Below are 15,120 nucleotides of genomic sequence, written 5' to 3' on the forward strand. Positions count from 1 at the left end.
CTGTTCACATTACACCCTCACTGTGTGCTGGCTCTTCCAACCTGTTCACATTCCACCCTCACTGTGTACTGGCTCTTCCAACCTGTTCACATTCCACCCTCACTGTGTACTGGCTCTTCCAACCTGTTCACATTACACCCTCACTGTGTACTGGCTCTTCCAACCTGTTCACATTACACCCTCACTGTGTACTGGCTCTTCCAACCTGTTCACATTACACCCTCACTGTGTACTGGCTCTTCAAACCTGTTCACATTACACCCTCACTGTGTACTGGCTCTTCCAACCTGTTCACATTACACCCTCACTGTGTACTGTCTCATCCAACCTGTTCACATCACACCCTCACTGTATACTGGCTCTTCCAACCTGTTCACATTACACCCTCACTGTGTACTGTCTCTTCCAACCTGTTGGTGATCATCTGGTATATCATCCAGAGGTTGGTCATCATCTGGTATACCATCCAGAGGTTGGTCATCGTCTGGTATACCATCCAGAGGTTGGTCATCATCTGGTATACCATCCAGAGGTTTGTCATCGTCTGGTATATCATCCAGAGGTTGGTCATCATCTGGTATACCATCCAGAGGTTGGTCATCATCTGGTATACCATCCAGAGGTTGGTCATCGTCTGGTATACCATCCAGAGGTTGGTCATTGTCTGGTATACCATCCAGAGGTTGGTCATCATCTGGTATACAATCCAGAGGTTGGTCATCGTCTGGTATACCATCCAGAGGTTGGTCATCGTCTGGTATACCATCCAGAGGTTGGTCATCATCTGGTATACCATCCAGAGGTTGGTCATTGTCTGGTATACCATCCAGAGGTTGCTGCTGCTCTATTATTCCAGACAGGAAGTCACTCAATTCATCAGTGTTGTGTTGTTTTGGTGGTCCATCACCAGTAGAAAATCTCTCTCTTCTGATCTCTGCTTTCTCTCTTTTTAAACCCAGTTTAAGGTTCTTCCACAGAGTCTATAAAAGGCAGATATCATTTAATAATAAAAGTGATGTAAAAAAAATATGAATATGAGAAATCCTGATAATAATGCAGATATCTCACCTGAAGTTGTTTCTTCTTGTAATCCTGATAATAATGTAGATATCTCACCTCTAGTTGTTGTTTCTTCTTGTAATCCTGATAATAATGCAGATATCTCACCTCTAGTTGTTGTTTCTTCTTGTAATCCTGATAATAATGTAGATATCTCACCTGAAGTTGTTGTTTCTTCTTGTAATCCTGATAATAATGCAGATATCTCACCTCTAGTTGTTGTTTCTTGTAATCCTGATAATAATGCAGATATCTCACCTCTAGTTGTTGTTTCTTCTTGTAATCCTGATAATAATGCAGATATCTCACCTCTAGTTGTTGTTTCTTCTTGTAATCCTGATAATAATGCAGATATCTCAACTCTAGTTGTTGTTTCTTCTTGTAATCCTGATAATAATGCAGATATCTCACCTCTAGTTGTTGTTTCTTCTTGTAATCCTGATAATAATGCAGATATCTCACCTCTAGTTGTTGTTTCTTCTTGTAATCCTGATAATAATGCAGATATCTCACCTCTAGTTGTTGTTTCTTCTTGTAATCCTGATAATAATGCAGATATCTCACCTCTAGTTGTTGTTTCTTCTTGTAATCCTGATAATAATGCAACTATCTCACCTCTAGTTGTTGTTTCTTCTTGTAATCCTGATAATAATGCAGATATCTCACCTCTAGTTGTTGTTTCTTCTTGTAATCCTGATAATATTGCAGATATCTCACCTGTAGTTGTTGTTTCTTCCTGTAATCCTGATAATAATGCAGATATCTCACCTCTAGTTGTTGTTTCTTCTTGTAATCCTGATAATAATGCAGATATCTCACCTCTAGTTGTTGTTTCTTCTTGTAATCCTGATAATAATGCAGATATCTCATCTGAAGTTGTTTCTTCTTGTAATCCTGATAATAATGCAGATATCTCACCTCTAGTTGTTGTTTCTTCTTGTAATCCTGATAATAATGCAGATATCTCACCTCTAGTTGTTGTTTCTTCTTGTAATCCTGATAATAATGCAGATATCTCACCTCTAGTTGTTGTTTCTTCTTGTAATCCTGATAATAATGCAGATATCTCAACTCTAGTTGTTGTTTCTTCTTGTAATCCTGATAATAATGCAGATATCTCACCTCTAGTTGTTGTTTCTTCTTGTAATCCTGATAATAATGCAGATATCTCACCTCTAGTTGTTGTTTCTTCTTGTAATCCTGATAATAATGCAGATATCTCACCTCTAGTTGTTGTTTCTTCTTGTAATCCTGATAATAATGCAGATATCTCACCTCTAGTTGTTGTTTCTTCTTGTAATCCTGATAATAATGCAACTATCTCACCTCTAGTTGTTGTTTCTTCTTGTAATCCTGATAATAATGCAGATATCTCACCTCTAGTTGTTGTTTCTTCTTGTAATCCTGATAATATTGCAGATTTCTCACCTGTAGTTGTTGTTTCTTCTTGTAATCCTGATAATAATGCAGATATCTCACCTCTAGTTGTTGTTTCTTCTTGTAATCCTGATAATAATGCAGATATCTCATCTGAAGTTGTTTCTTCTTGTAATCCTGATAATAATGCAGATATCTCACCTCTAGTTGTTGTTTCTTCTTGTAATCCTGATAATAATGCAGATATCTCACCTCTAGTTGTTGTTTCTTCTTGTAATCCTGATAATAATGCAGATATCTCACCTCTAGTTGTTGTTTCTTCTTGTAATCCTGATAATAATGCAGATATCTCACCTCTAGTTGTTGTTTCTTCTTGTAATCCTGATAATAATGCAGATATCTCACCTCTAGTTGTTGTACTCTTCTTGTGGTTACATTTCCATTGAATTCACAGCAAATTGCAGCCCAACCCGCTTGTTCTACTGCTCAGTAGCAGCAGTGTGGCTCAGTTGGTAGAGCATGGTGTTTACAACGCCAGCATGGTGTGTTATACATACTGGCCTTCCCCGTGGCTCAGTTGGTAGAGCATGGTGTTTGCAACGCCAGGGTTGTGGGTTTGATTCCCACGGGGGGCCAGTACAAAAAATGCATGAAAATGAAATTAAATGTATGCATTCACTACTGTAAGTCGCTCTGGATAAGAGCATCTGCTAAATGACTAAATTTAGCAGACTAAATGTACCTTCAATAACTGGATGGTTTGACAACATTTGTTTTGGAGCGTTTTTTCATTCACACTAAAGTTTTTTTTAACAAATTATTTTTGCCTCTGCCATTGTTTCGTCTCAAGATTCACACCAATATTGGTCTTTTCTATTCCGGGTTATAATGAGCACCATTAGACCAACAGCGTGTGTTCATACTGAACCTAATCAGGATTAACCCAGGTGTTCATACTGAACCTAATCAGGATTAACCCAGGTGTTCATACTGAACCTAATCAGGATTAACCCAGGTGTTCATACTGAACCTAATCAGGCTTAACCCAGGTGTTCATACTGAACCTAATCAGGATTAACCCAGGTGTTCATACTGAACCTAATCAGGATTAACCCAGGTGTTCTCATTTAGTCTTACTTACCTGACTCCAGTCTCCGACTAACTAAGCCTAATTTAAGCCACGTTCAAGAAATCTACTTAAATGTCCTAGTTTATCTAGTCCTGGCTGAATCTAAACCCTGCAGGGTCTGAATGAAACCCAATGTCCAGTGGGATTGATCTGTTTGATCCAATTGTTTGTTTCAGTTTTTAGTTGTTGAATCCTTTGACGTATTGTTGATTTCAAAACCTTTCAGTTTCAACAAATGCACTGGGTTGGTTGAAAAGTGATACTGTTTTGACATAGTGGAAGATACACTGAATTGATACTGTTTTTCATACTAAGATGGACTAAAATATGTGTTCATTGGTTATGCAAGAGGGCGGCAGGTAGCCTAGTGGTTAGAGCTGACAAGGTAAAAATATGTTGTCCTGCCCCTGAACAAGGCAGTTAACCCACTGTTCCCTGGTAGGCTGTCATTGTAAATAAGAATTTGTTCTTAACTGACTTGCCTAGTTAAATAAAGGTTAAATAAAATACAAATACAAATTAAGTCTGTTGATTGGTCAGTCATGAGGTTCATTTGTTTTGCAATATGTTCAAATCAAATCAAGCTTTATTTATACAGCACATTTCAGACATGGATGCAACACAATGACTTCACAGGAAAAAACGAATAAAAAACTATGAAAATAAACAGAAATATTTACTACAGAACAAACATAAGAGGATAAAAACTGAAGATCAACAACAGAAAGACTAATGAGCATCCTAAGGAAAATCCATTGATTTAAAATATTAACAATTGGATGCAATATTCAACCATGACGAGATGGACAAGCCAGCACAGGTGTAACACATACTGACTAACGAGGTGACACCAATCAGTGCGTCCTACGTGCTAACGAGCTAGACGTGCTAACGAGCTAGACGGGCTAACGAGCTAGACGTGCTAACGAGCTAGACGGGCTAACGAGCTAGACGGGCTAACGAGCTAGACGGGCTAACGAGCTAGACGGGCTAACGAGCTAGACGTGCTGACGAGCTAGACGTGCTAACGAGCTAGACGTGTTAACGGGCTAGACGTGCTAACGAGCTAGACGTGCTGACGAGCTAGACGTGCTAACGAGCTAGACGTGCTAACGAGCTAGACGTGCTAACGAGCTAGACGTATTTTTTCCCCACTAGCTTCAAGAACTTTCGTCTTCCTAAAACTCACTAGCTTCCGGAACGCGCCCAAACAAAACTCATCTCCAATACAGGAAAAAGGTGCAGTCAAAAATAAATTGTGATCCATGGCAACGCACTGGCTAAACACAAAACACTAAACTTTTTGACTGCCCACCCTTGAGACAATCAGAAACCAACTTGATAGGCATGTTGTTGGATCGGGGCCCAGTCCGCAATGTCATGCTCTAGTACATTTGGGTTGGCACATCTGGGAATGAATCCTGATATTCTAAAAGCAGGGCAACAATGTCAATATAATTGTACATAAAAATTGTCAGTTGGTTACATAAATAATTATCATTACTAAATGTTACATGAAATGTAAATTTGAAATAGCCCCAGTGTCAAAACACAGTTTTAAGTGTCCAAATCAATAACCAATATGCAGAAACAGTTTGGGATAAATTAAAAACCTAAACATAAAATGTGCTATGTACACAAACATCTGCCACAATAATCATATTACTTGTATTTTTTTAAACAATCACCTTATAAACTGCAAAAGCACCAGAAACACTGTTGTTTTGACAAGTAGCAATAAATCACTGATATCGATTAGGGGGGAAATCAGGTTGTACGTGATGTTGAATCTAACACAACTAAAAAAACACATGGAAATGGGAGATATATTTTACCTCACTGGTTAGAGGACAACCTGCAGAAGACAGTCAACTACATTTTGGCGTCACTTTTTGTTAAATCTCATAAATAGTAACTCTTCCATTTCAGAGCCTGGATTGTCCCCCTGAGGCTAATAACCATATCATGCTGAAATCAATTGATAAATGGCAAACGTTTAGGCTTCTACATTGTGACATTATTAAAATACTCCTAGTACAATGTTAAAACATTCTACATTGTGAAATTAATTTATTGATATCATGAGACAACTCCTTCATGTATTTTCTGATGTTTAATCAGAGATCTTTTATCAGAGAATCTCTGGTCACAGCAATAAGATTTCTCTCCTGTGTGTCTTCTCTGGTGTACTGTCAGATGGCCAGATTGACCAAAACTTTTCCCACATTGACCACAGCTATAAGGTTTCTCTCCTGTGTGTGTTCTCTGGTGCACTGTCAGATCGCTAGATTGACCAAAACACTTCCCACATTGACCACAGCTATAAGGTTTCTCTCCTGTGTGTGTTCTCTGGTGCACTGTCAGATCGCTAGATTGACCAAAACTCTTCCCACATTGACCACAGCTATAAGGTTTCTCTCCTGTGTGTGTTCTCTGGTGTCGAGTCAGATTGCTAGATTCAGTAAAACTTTTCCCACATTGGTCACAGCTATAAGGTTTCTCTCCTGTGTGTGTTCTCCTGTGTCTATTCAGAATGTTTGATGTAATAAAACTCTTCCCACATTGATCACAGCTATAAGGTTTCTCTCCTGTGTGTATTCTCTGGTGCACTGTCAGATCGCTAGATTGACCAAAACACTTCCCACATTGACCACAGCTATAAGGTATCTCTCCTGTGTCTGTTCTCTGGTGTAGAGTCAGATTGCTAGATTCAGTAAAACTCTTCCCACATTGATCACAGCTATAAGATTTCTCTCCTGTGTGTGTTATCTGGTGTGATATCAGGCTGGTTGACTGAGTAAAACTCTTCCCACATTGACTACAGCTATAAGATTTCTCTCCTGTGTGTATTCTCTGATGAATTTTAATGCCTGCTGAGGAGGTGAATCTCTTCCCACAGTCAGAGCAGCAGTGAGTTCTCTTCCCTGTGGATCTCTGCAGGTGTTTCTTGAGGTGTTCTGATCTGGAGAGACCCTTCTCTGCCTCGTCAGCATCATGAGGTTGTTGAGGTTCTCCAGAGGACCCAGGATAGTCCCGTCTCTCTCCTGTGTGAACAACAAAGTCAGACAGATGGTTAAAGGCCCACAACAGCGGAAATTCACTGTAAAAGGTGATGCCAACAGCATAGCCATGATGTTGTCAACAATTTAAGTCTGTAATGAATGTAATGATTATTTGACAATTGTCTTAAAATGAGCAAGAATAGTCATATTTTGTCTTGTTTTCACATTAGTAGTAAAATTGATGATGGTAGGCTAGAAATAAGTTATTAAAGTTGTTGAAATCCTAAGCAGTTTGCCAAACGACTTTTGGTCTTCAATTTTGGTCCCTTTCTGTGTTTTCTAAAATGGCGGCACGAGGGCGATGCACACACATTCCTGCTAATGAGGAAACCACTAGTTATGGATGTAGTATATCTGGTAATGAGGAAACCACTAGTTATGGACGTAGTATATCTGGTAATGAGGAAACCACTAGTTATGGATGTAGTATATCTGGTAATGAGGAAACCACTAGTTATGTATGTAGTATATCTGGTAATGAGGAAACCACTAGTTATGGATGTAGTATATCTGGTAATGAGGAAACCGATAGTTATGGATGTAGTATATCTGCATGGAGCAAAAATGGTGAGCAAAGATTTTAGTTTTTCACAAGGTATTCTGAATATTACAGCGCATTATCAGCACAAGATCAGGAGTGCTACTCAAGGAAACTCACATTAAGTTCTGTGTCTATTCACTAATTCACCACCGTGGGGGAAAACTCAGGGGAGTTCTCATAGGCTGACAGTAAAAATAGCCTCCATTTCCAGGTTGCTTATGAGTGCATTTCACACAACGTATGGATCATAATTGTAAGGGTCGTTTGAATGTCCTGTGTGTTATTGTGTTATTGTTGCAAATCAACTGCTTTATACTTAAAAAACACTTCAACCAGTAAAATGCTCTTCGGCTAGCTTTGCCATCAGCCTGAAACTTAGGGTTGGTATACTAAGTGTTTGCCAAATTGGCCCATAACTTCACCAAACAATAACATAGACCTACTGTAGGACCCATAACTTCACCTAACAATAACATAGACCTACTGTAGGACCCATAACTTCACCAAACAATAACATAGACCTACTGTAGGACCCATAACTTCACCTAACAATAACATAGACCTACTGTAGGACCCATAACTTCACCTAACAATAACATAGACCTACTGTAGGACCCATAACTTCACCTAACAACATAGACCTACTGTAGGACCCATAACTTCACCTAACAATATAGACCTACTGTAGGACCCATAACTTCACCTAACAATAACATAGACCTACTGTAGGACCCATAACTTCACCTAACAACATAGACCTACTGTAGGACCCATAACTTCACCTAACAATATAGACCTACTGTAGGACCCATAACTTCACCTAACAACAATATAGACCTACTGTAGGACCCACAATAATACAGAACTTGTTTTTTAATAATTAAGAAAAAAAGGCCAATTTTATTGTTTCTTTAATCAGCACAACAGTTTTAAACATAATTGCAAAAGGGTTTTCTAATGATTAATTAGCCTTTTAAAATGATAAACTTGGATTAGCTAACACGACGTGCCATTGGAACACAGGAGTGATGGTTGCTGATAATGGGCCTCTGTACACCAGAGGCCCTATGTAGATATTCCATTAAAAAAATCTGCCATTTCCAGCTACAATAGTCACTTACATACAGTTGAAGTCGTAAATTTACATACACTTTAGCCAAATACATTTAAACTCAGTTTTTCACAATTCTTGACATTTAATCCTCGTAAAAATTCCCTGTCTTAGGTCAGTTAGGATCAACACTTTATTTTAAGAATGTGAAATGTCAGAATAATAGTAGAGAGACTGATTTATTTCAGCTTTAATTTCTTTCATCACATTTCCAGTTGAGTCAGAAGTTTACATACACACAATTAGTATTTGGTAGCATTGCCTTTAAATTGTTTAACTTGGGTCAAACGTTTCGTGCAGCTTTCCACAAGCTTCCCAAAATAAGTTGGGTGAATTTTGGCCCATTCCTCCTGACATAGCTGGTGTAACTGAGTCAGGTTTGTATGCCTCCTTGCTCGCACACACTTTTTCAGTTCTGCCCACTAATTTTCTATATCATGTAGATGTATATAATGAACAGACTAGGTCTATAACTGCTCCTACATGGTGTAACAATACATCATGTAGATGTATATAATGAACAGACTAGGTCTATACTGCTCCTACATGGTGTAACAATACATCATGTAGATGTATATAATGAACAGACTAGGTCTATACTGATCCTACATGGTGTAACAATACATCATGTAGATGTATATAATGAACAGACTAGGTCTATACTGCTCCTACATGATGTAACAATACATCATGTAGATGTATATAATGAACAGACTAGGTCTATACTGCTCCTACATGGTGTAACAATACATCATGTAGATGTATATAATGAACAGACTAGGTCTATACTGCTCCTACATGGTGTAACAATACATCATGTATGAACAGACTAGGTCTATACTGCTCCTACATGGTGTAACAATACATCATGTATGAACAGACTAGGTCTATACTGCTGCTACATGATGTAACAATACAGTGCATTTGGAAAGTATTCAAACCCCTTCACTTTTTACACATTTTGTTACGTTACAGCCTTATTCTAAAATGGATAAAAAATTTAAATACTCAATCAATGCATACCCCATAATGACATCACAATACCCCATAATGACGTCACAATACCCCATAATGACAAACCAAAAAACGGTTTTAGATTTTTTTTGCTAATTTATTAAAATAAACTGAAGTATTCAGACCGTTTACTATGTACTTTGTTGAAACACCTTTGGCAGCGATTACAGCTTCCAGTCTTCTGGAGTATGACGCTACAAGCTTGGCACACCTGTATTTGGGGAGTTTCTCCCATTCTTCTCTGCAGATCCTCTCAAGCTTTGTCAGGTTGGATGGGGAGCGACGCTGCACAGCTATTTTCAGGTCTCCGATCGGGTTCAAGTCCGGGCTCTGGCTGGGCCACTCAAGGTTATTCAGAGACTTGTCCCGAAGCAACTCTGGTATTGTTGGCTGTGGGCTTAAGGTCATTGTCCTTTTGGTAGGTGAACCTTCACCCCAGTCTGAGGTCCTGAGCTCTCTGTAGCAGGTTTTCATCAAGGATCTCTCTGCACTCTGTTCATCTTTCCCTTGATCCTGTCTAGTCTCCCAGTCCCTGCCGCTGAAAAACATCCCCACAGCATGATGCTGCCACCACCACGCTTTACGCCAGGCGAGCCGCTTGGCATTCAGGCCAAAGAGTTCAATCTGGGTTTCATCAGACCAGAGAATCTTGTTTCTCATGGTCTGAGAGTCTTTAGGTGCCTTTTGGTAAACTCCAAGCAGGCTGTCATGTGCCTTTTACTGAGGAGTGGCCTCCGTCTGGCCACTCTACCATAAAGGCCTGATTGTTGGAGTGCTGCAGAGATGATTGTCCTTCTGGAAGGTTCTCCCATCTCCACAGAGGAACTCTGGAACTTTGTCAGAGTGAACATCGGGTTCTTGGTCACCTCCCTGACCAAGGTCCTTCTCCCCCGATTGCTCAGTTTGGCCGTGCGGCCAGCTCTAGGAAGAGTCTTGGTGGTTCCAAACTTCTTCTATTTAAGAATGATGGCGGCCACTGTGTTTTTGGGGACCTTCAAATCTGCAGATATTTTTTGGTACCTTTCCCCAGATCTGTGCATCGACACTATCCTGTCTCAGAGCTCTATGTACAATTTCTTCGACCTTATGGCTTGGAATTTGCTCTGACATGCATTGCCAACTGTGGGACCTTATATGGACAGGTATAATCATAAACAATATGATTTAATGTGGCACAAAACAAAAACACAGATTTTCAGTCAAAAATATAAGTCAGAATACAGCCTTTCTATTCTCTCATGTGATTTCAGGTTCTCTGACTGGGAAAATGTCCTTCCACACAGAGAGAGAGCATTGACTGGACTTTTATCGTGTGTGTACTCTTATGCTCCTTCAGGCTCCCTAACCAGGTAAAACCCTTTCGAAACTGGGAACATTGGAAAGGCTTTTCTCCTCTCTATCCCCTCATGAGCTTTTAGGTCCGCCATTCGAGAAAATCTATTTTTACACTGGGAGCAGAAAATGCTTTTCTCCTGTGTGTATTCTTTCATGCCTTTTCAGGTTAGTTAACATGGTAAAACACTTTTCACACTGGGAACATTGGTAAGGCTTTTCTCCTGTGTGTATCCTCTCATGAGCTTTCAGGTGACCGATCTGAGTAAAACTCTTTCCACACTGGGAACATTCGAAAGGCTTTTCTCCGGTGTGTAGTCTCGCATGCTTTTTTAGGTTTCCTATCCGGGTAAAACTCTTTCCACAATGGGAACATTGGAATGGCTTTTCTCCTTTGTGTATTCTCTCATGTTCTTTTAATTGCCCTATCTTAGTAAAACTCTTTCCACACTGGGAACATTGGAAAGGCTTTTCTCCTGTGTGTTTCCTCTTATGAGCTTTTAGGTCCCCATCCTGATTAAAACTCATTCCACATTGGGAACAGTGATAAAGCCTTTCTCCAGTGTGTATTCTCTCATGCCTCTTCAGGTTAGCTAACACAGCAAAACTCTTTCCACACTGGGAGCATTGGAAAGGCTTTTCTCCCGTGTGTGTCCTCTCATGCAGTTTCAGGTTCCCTAACCAGCAAAAACTCTTTTCACAGTGGGAGCAGTGGTGTTGTCTCGCTGTTTTGGGCGTCTCTGGGTCTGGTTCCCCTGAAGGACTCTTCCCGCTGTCAGAGTGAGAGTCTGGTATCTCTCCTGCCAAAAGACAAACAGAGGATCTCGTTAAACAGAGACCTGAATGAAACCTCCACATGATAAAACTGTCTTCCTATGAGGTTTAATCTAGACTAGATCCCTCAAAAAGAGCAGAACTGGTCATCACAGAGTGGCTGTAGTGCTTTGTAGGCTGGGTAAATCCATTTGAATTCAATACATTTTTGACAGCATCCCTTTTGATTTAAAAAAAGAAGCTTTCCTTACATGTTTGCCTATGGAAGAAGTGGTAAGAAAGTGACTTCATGTAACTGAATGTAAAAACATTCATGAGATATACAGTACCAGTCAAAAGTTGGGACACACCTACTCATTCCAGGGGTTTTCTTTATTTTTACTATTTTCTACATTGTAGAATAACAGTGAAGACATGAAAACCATGAAATAACACATATGGAATCATGTAGTAACCAAAAAAGTGGCAAACAAATCAAAATATATTTTAGATTCTTCAAAGTAGCCACCCTTTGCCAGCTTTGCACACTCTTGGCAGTGTCTCAACCAGCTTCACCTGGAATGCTTTTCCAACAGTCTTGAAGGAGTTCCCACATATGCTGAGCACTTGTTGGCTGCTTTACCTTCACTCTGCGGTCCAACTCATCCCAAACCGTCGCAATTGGGCCGGCAGCGTAGCCTAGTGGTTAGAGTAACCGAAAGGTTGCAAGTTCAAATCCCCGAGCTGACAAGGTATAAATCTGTTGTTCTGCCCCTGAACAAGGCAGTTAACCCACTGTTCCTAGGCCGTCATTGAAAATAAGAATTTGTTCGTAACTGACTTGCCTAGTTAAATAAAGGTAAAAATAAATAATAAAATAAATAAAAATTGGGTTGAGGTCGGGTGATTGTGGAGGCCGGGTCATCTGATGCAGCACTCCATCACTCTCCTTTTTGGTCAAATAGCCCTTACACAGCCTGGAGGTGTGTTGGGTCATTGTCCTGCTGAAAAACAAATGATAGTCCCACTAAGCGCAAACCAGATGGGATGGCGTATCGCTTCAGAATGCTGTGGTAGCCAGACAGGTGTGTGCCTTTCCAAATCATGTCCAATCAATTGCATTTACCACAGGTGGACTCCAATCAAGTTGTATAAACATCTCAACAATGATCAATGGAAACAGTACGCACCTGAGATCAATTTCAAGTCTCATAGCAAAGGGTCTGAATACTTATGTACATAAGGTATCTGTTTTTTCTTATTAATAAATGTGACATGTTTTCTACAAACCTATTTGAGCTTTTTCATTATGAGGTATTGTGTGTACAGTCGTGGCCAAAGGTTTTGAGAATGACACAAATATAAATTTTCACAAAGTCTGCTGCCTCAGTTTGTATGATGGTAATTTGCATATACTCCAGAATGTTATGAAGAGTGAGCAGATGAATTGCAATTAATTGCAAAGTCCCTCTTTGCCATGCAAATTAACTGAATCCCCAAAAAACATTTCCACTGCATTTCAGCCCTGCCACAAAAGGACCAGCTGACATCATGTCAGTGATTCTCTCGTTAACACAGGTGTGAGTGTTGACAAGGACAAGGCTGGAGATCACTCTGTCATGCTGATTGAGTTCGAATAACAGACTGGAAGCTTCAAAAGGAGGGTGGTGCTTGGAATCATTGTTCTTCCTTTGTCATCCATGGTTACCTGCAAGGAAACATGTGCTGTCATCATTGCTTTACACAAAAAAGGGCTTCACAGGCAAGGATATTGCTGCCAGTAAGGTTGCACCTAAATCAACCATTTATCAGATCATCAAGAACTTCAAGGAGAGCGGTTCAATTGTTGTGAAGAAGGCTTCAGGGCACGCAAGAAAGTCCAGCAAGCGCCAGGACCGTCTCCTAAAGTTGATTCAGCTGCGGGATCGGGGCACCACCAGTACAGAGCTTGCTCAGGAATGGCAGCAGGCAGGTGTGAGTGCATCTGCACGCACAGTGAAGTGAAGACTTTTGGAGGATGGCCTGGTGTCAAGAAGGGCAGCAAAGAAGCCACTTCTCTCCAGGAAAAACATCAGGGACAGACTGATATTCTGCAAAAGGTACAGGGGTTGGACTGCTGAGGACTGGGGTTAAGTCATTTTCTCTGATGAATCCCCTTTCCGATTGTTTGGGGCATCTGGAAAAAAGCTTGTCCGGAGAAGACAAGGTGAGCGCTACCATCAGTCATGTGTCATGCCAACAGTAAAGCATCCGGAGACCATTCATGTGTGGGGTTGCTTCTCAGCCAAGGGAGTGGGCTCACTCACAATTATGCCTAAGAACACAGCCATGAATAAAGAATGGTACCAACACATCCTCCGAGAGCAACTTCCCCCAACAATCCAGGAACAGTTTGGTGACGAACAATGCCTTTTCCAGCATGATGGGGCACCTTGCCATAACGCAAAAATGATAACCAAGTGGCTCGGGGAACAAAACATCAATATTTTGGGTCCATGGCCAGGAAACTCCCCAGACCTTAATCCCATTGAGAACTTGTGGTCAATCCTCAAGAGGCGGGTGGACAAACAAAACCCCACAAATTCTGACAAACTCCAAGCATTGATTATGCATGAATGGGCTGCCATCAGTCAGGATGTGGCCCAGAAGTTAATTGACAGCATGCCAGGGCGGATTGCAAAGGTCTTGAAAAAGAAGGGTCAACACTGGAAATATTGAAATATTGACTCTTTGCATCAACTTCATGTAATTGTCAATACAAGCCTTTGACACTTATGAAATGCTTGTAATTGTACGTCAGTATTCCATAGTAACATCTGACAAAAATATGTAAAAGACACTGAAGCAGCAAACTTTGTGGAAATTAATATTTGTGTCACTCAAAACTTTTGGCCACGACTGTAGATTGATATTTAATCCATAGTAGAATAAGGCTGTAACGTAACAAAATGTGGAAAGACTTTAGTGACATAAATAAGGAGTTAAAGACGTGCACGTTCTATTTTGTATATATCTCAGATACATTTTATCTCTCAGATACAGGACAGACACTTCAGAACAAACTTCCTTTAGATGTTCTGGGGGAAACAATGTTACTATGGTTACTGTTGTTCCATGTTGTGAATGTTATCCAATGTGTTACTATGGTTACTGTTGTTCCATGTTGTGAATGTTACGCAATGTGTTACTATGGTTACTGTTGTTCCATGTTGTGAATGTTATGCAATGTGTTACTATGGGTTACAGCAGTATGGCCTAATCATTTTTTTACATGAATTAACTTTTGAATATTTTTTGTTGATATTTCAAGGTATCTTACAACTCAAAATCAGAACGCCAAATTATCCTTGGTATAACCTTAAAACAGTACTATACTGGGGAAGCCCTTCATGTTGGAGGGTGTTTCTACAGTACTATACTGGGGAAGCCCTTCATGTTGGAGGGTGTTTCTACAGTACTATACTGGGGAAGCCCTTCATGTTGGAGGGTGTTTCTACAGTACTATACTGGGGAAGCCCTTCATGTTGGAGGGGGTTTCTACAGTACTATACTGGGGAAGCCCTTCATGTTGGAGGGTGTTTCTACAGTACTATACTGGGGAAGCCCTTCATGTTGGAGGGTGTTTCTACAGTACTATACTGGGGAAGCCCTTCATGTTGGAGGGTGTTTCTACAGTACTATACCGGGGAAGCCCTTCATGTTGGAGGGTGTTTCTACAGTACTATACTGGGGAAGCCCTTCA

General features: G+C 40.3%; 2 protein-coding genes and 1 pseudogene across 2 annotated transcripts in view; 2 read left to right on the forward strand and 1 right to left on the reverse strand.

Moving 5' to 3' along the window:
* The window catches only part of LOC115149575 (zinc finger protein 2 homolog), a 30,295-nt pseudogene extending 19,649 nt beyond the window's left edge, over window positions 1-10,646 (forward strand).
* Window positions 1-15,120, forward strand: part of LOC115149648 (tripartite motif-containing protein 16-like) — a 1,197,515-nt gene that overhangs the window by 888,777 nt on the left and 293,618 nt on the right. The gene's annotated exons all lie outside the window — the stretch shown is intronic.
* LOC115149658 (zinc finger protein 2 homolog) lies at window positions 10,602-11,258 on the reverse strand (the record flags this gene model as incomplete). Its single annotated transcript, XM_029692603.1, has 1 exon — window positions 10,602-11,258. A coding segment is annotated over one exon (522 nt), but the record flags the coding sequence as incomplete, so codon positions are not given.

Source organism: Salmo trutta, chromosome 15 (genome assembly GCF_901001165.1).
Source record: "Salmo trutta chromosome 15, fSalTru1.1, whole genome shotgun sequence".
In the NCBI taxonomy this organism is placed as follows: Eukaryota; Metazoa; Chordata; class Actinopteri; order Salmoniformes; family Salmonidae; genus Salmo; species Salmo trutta.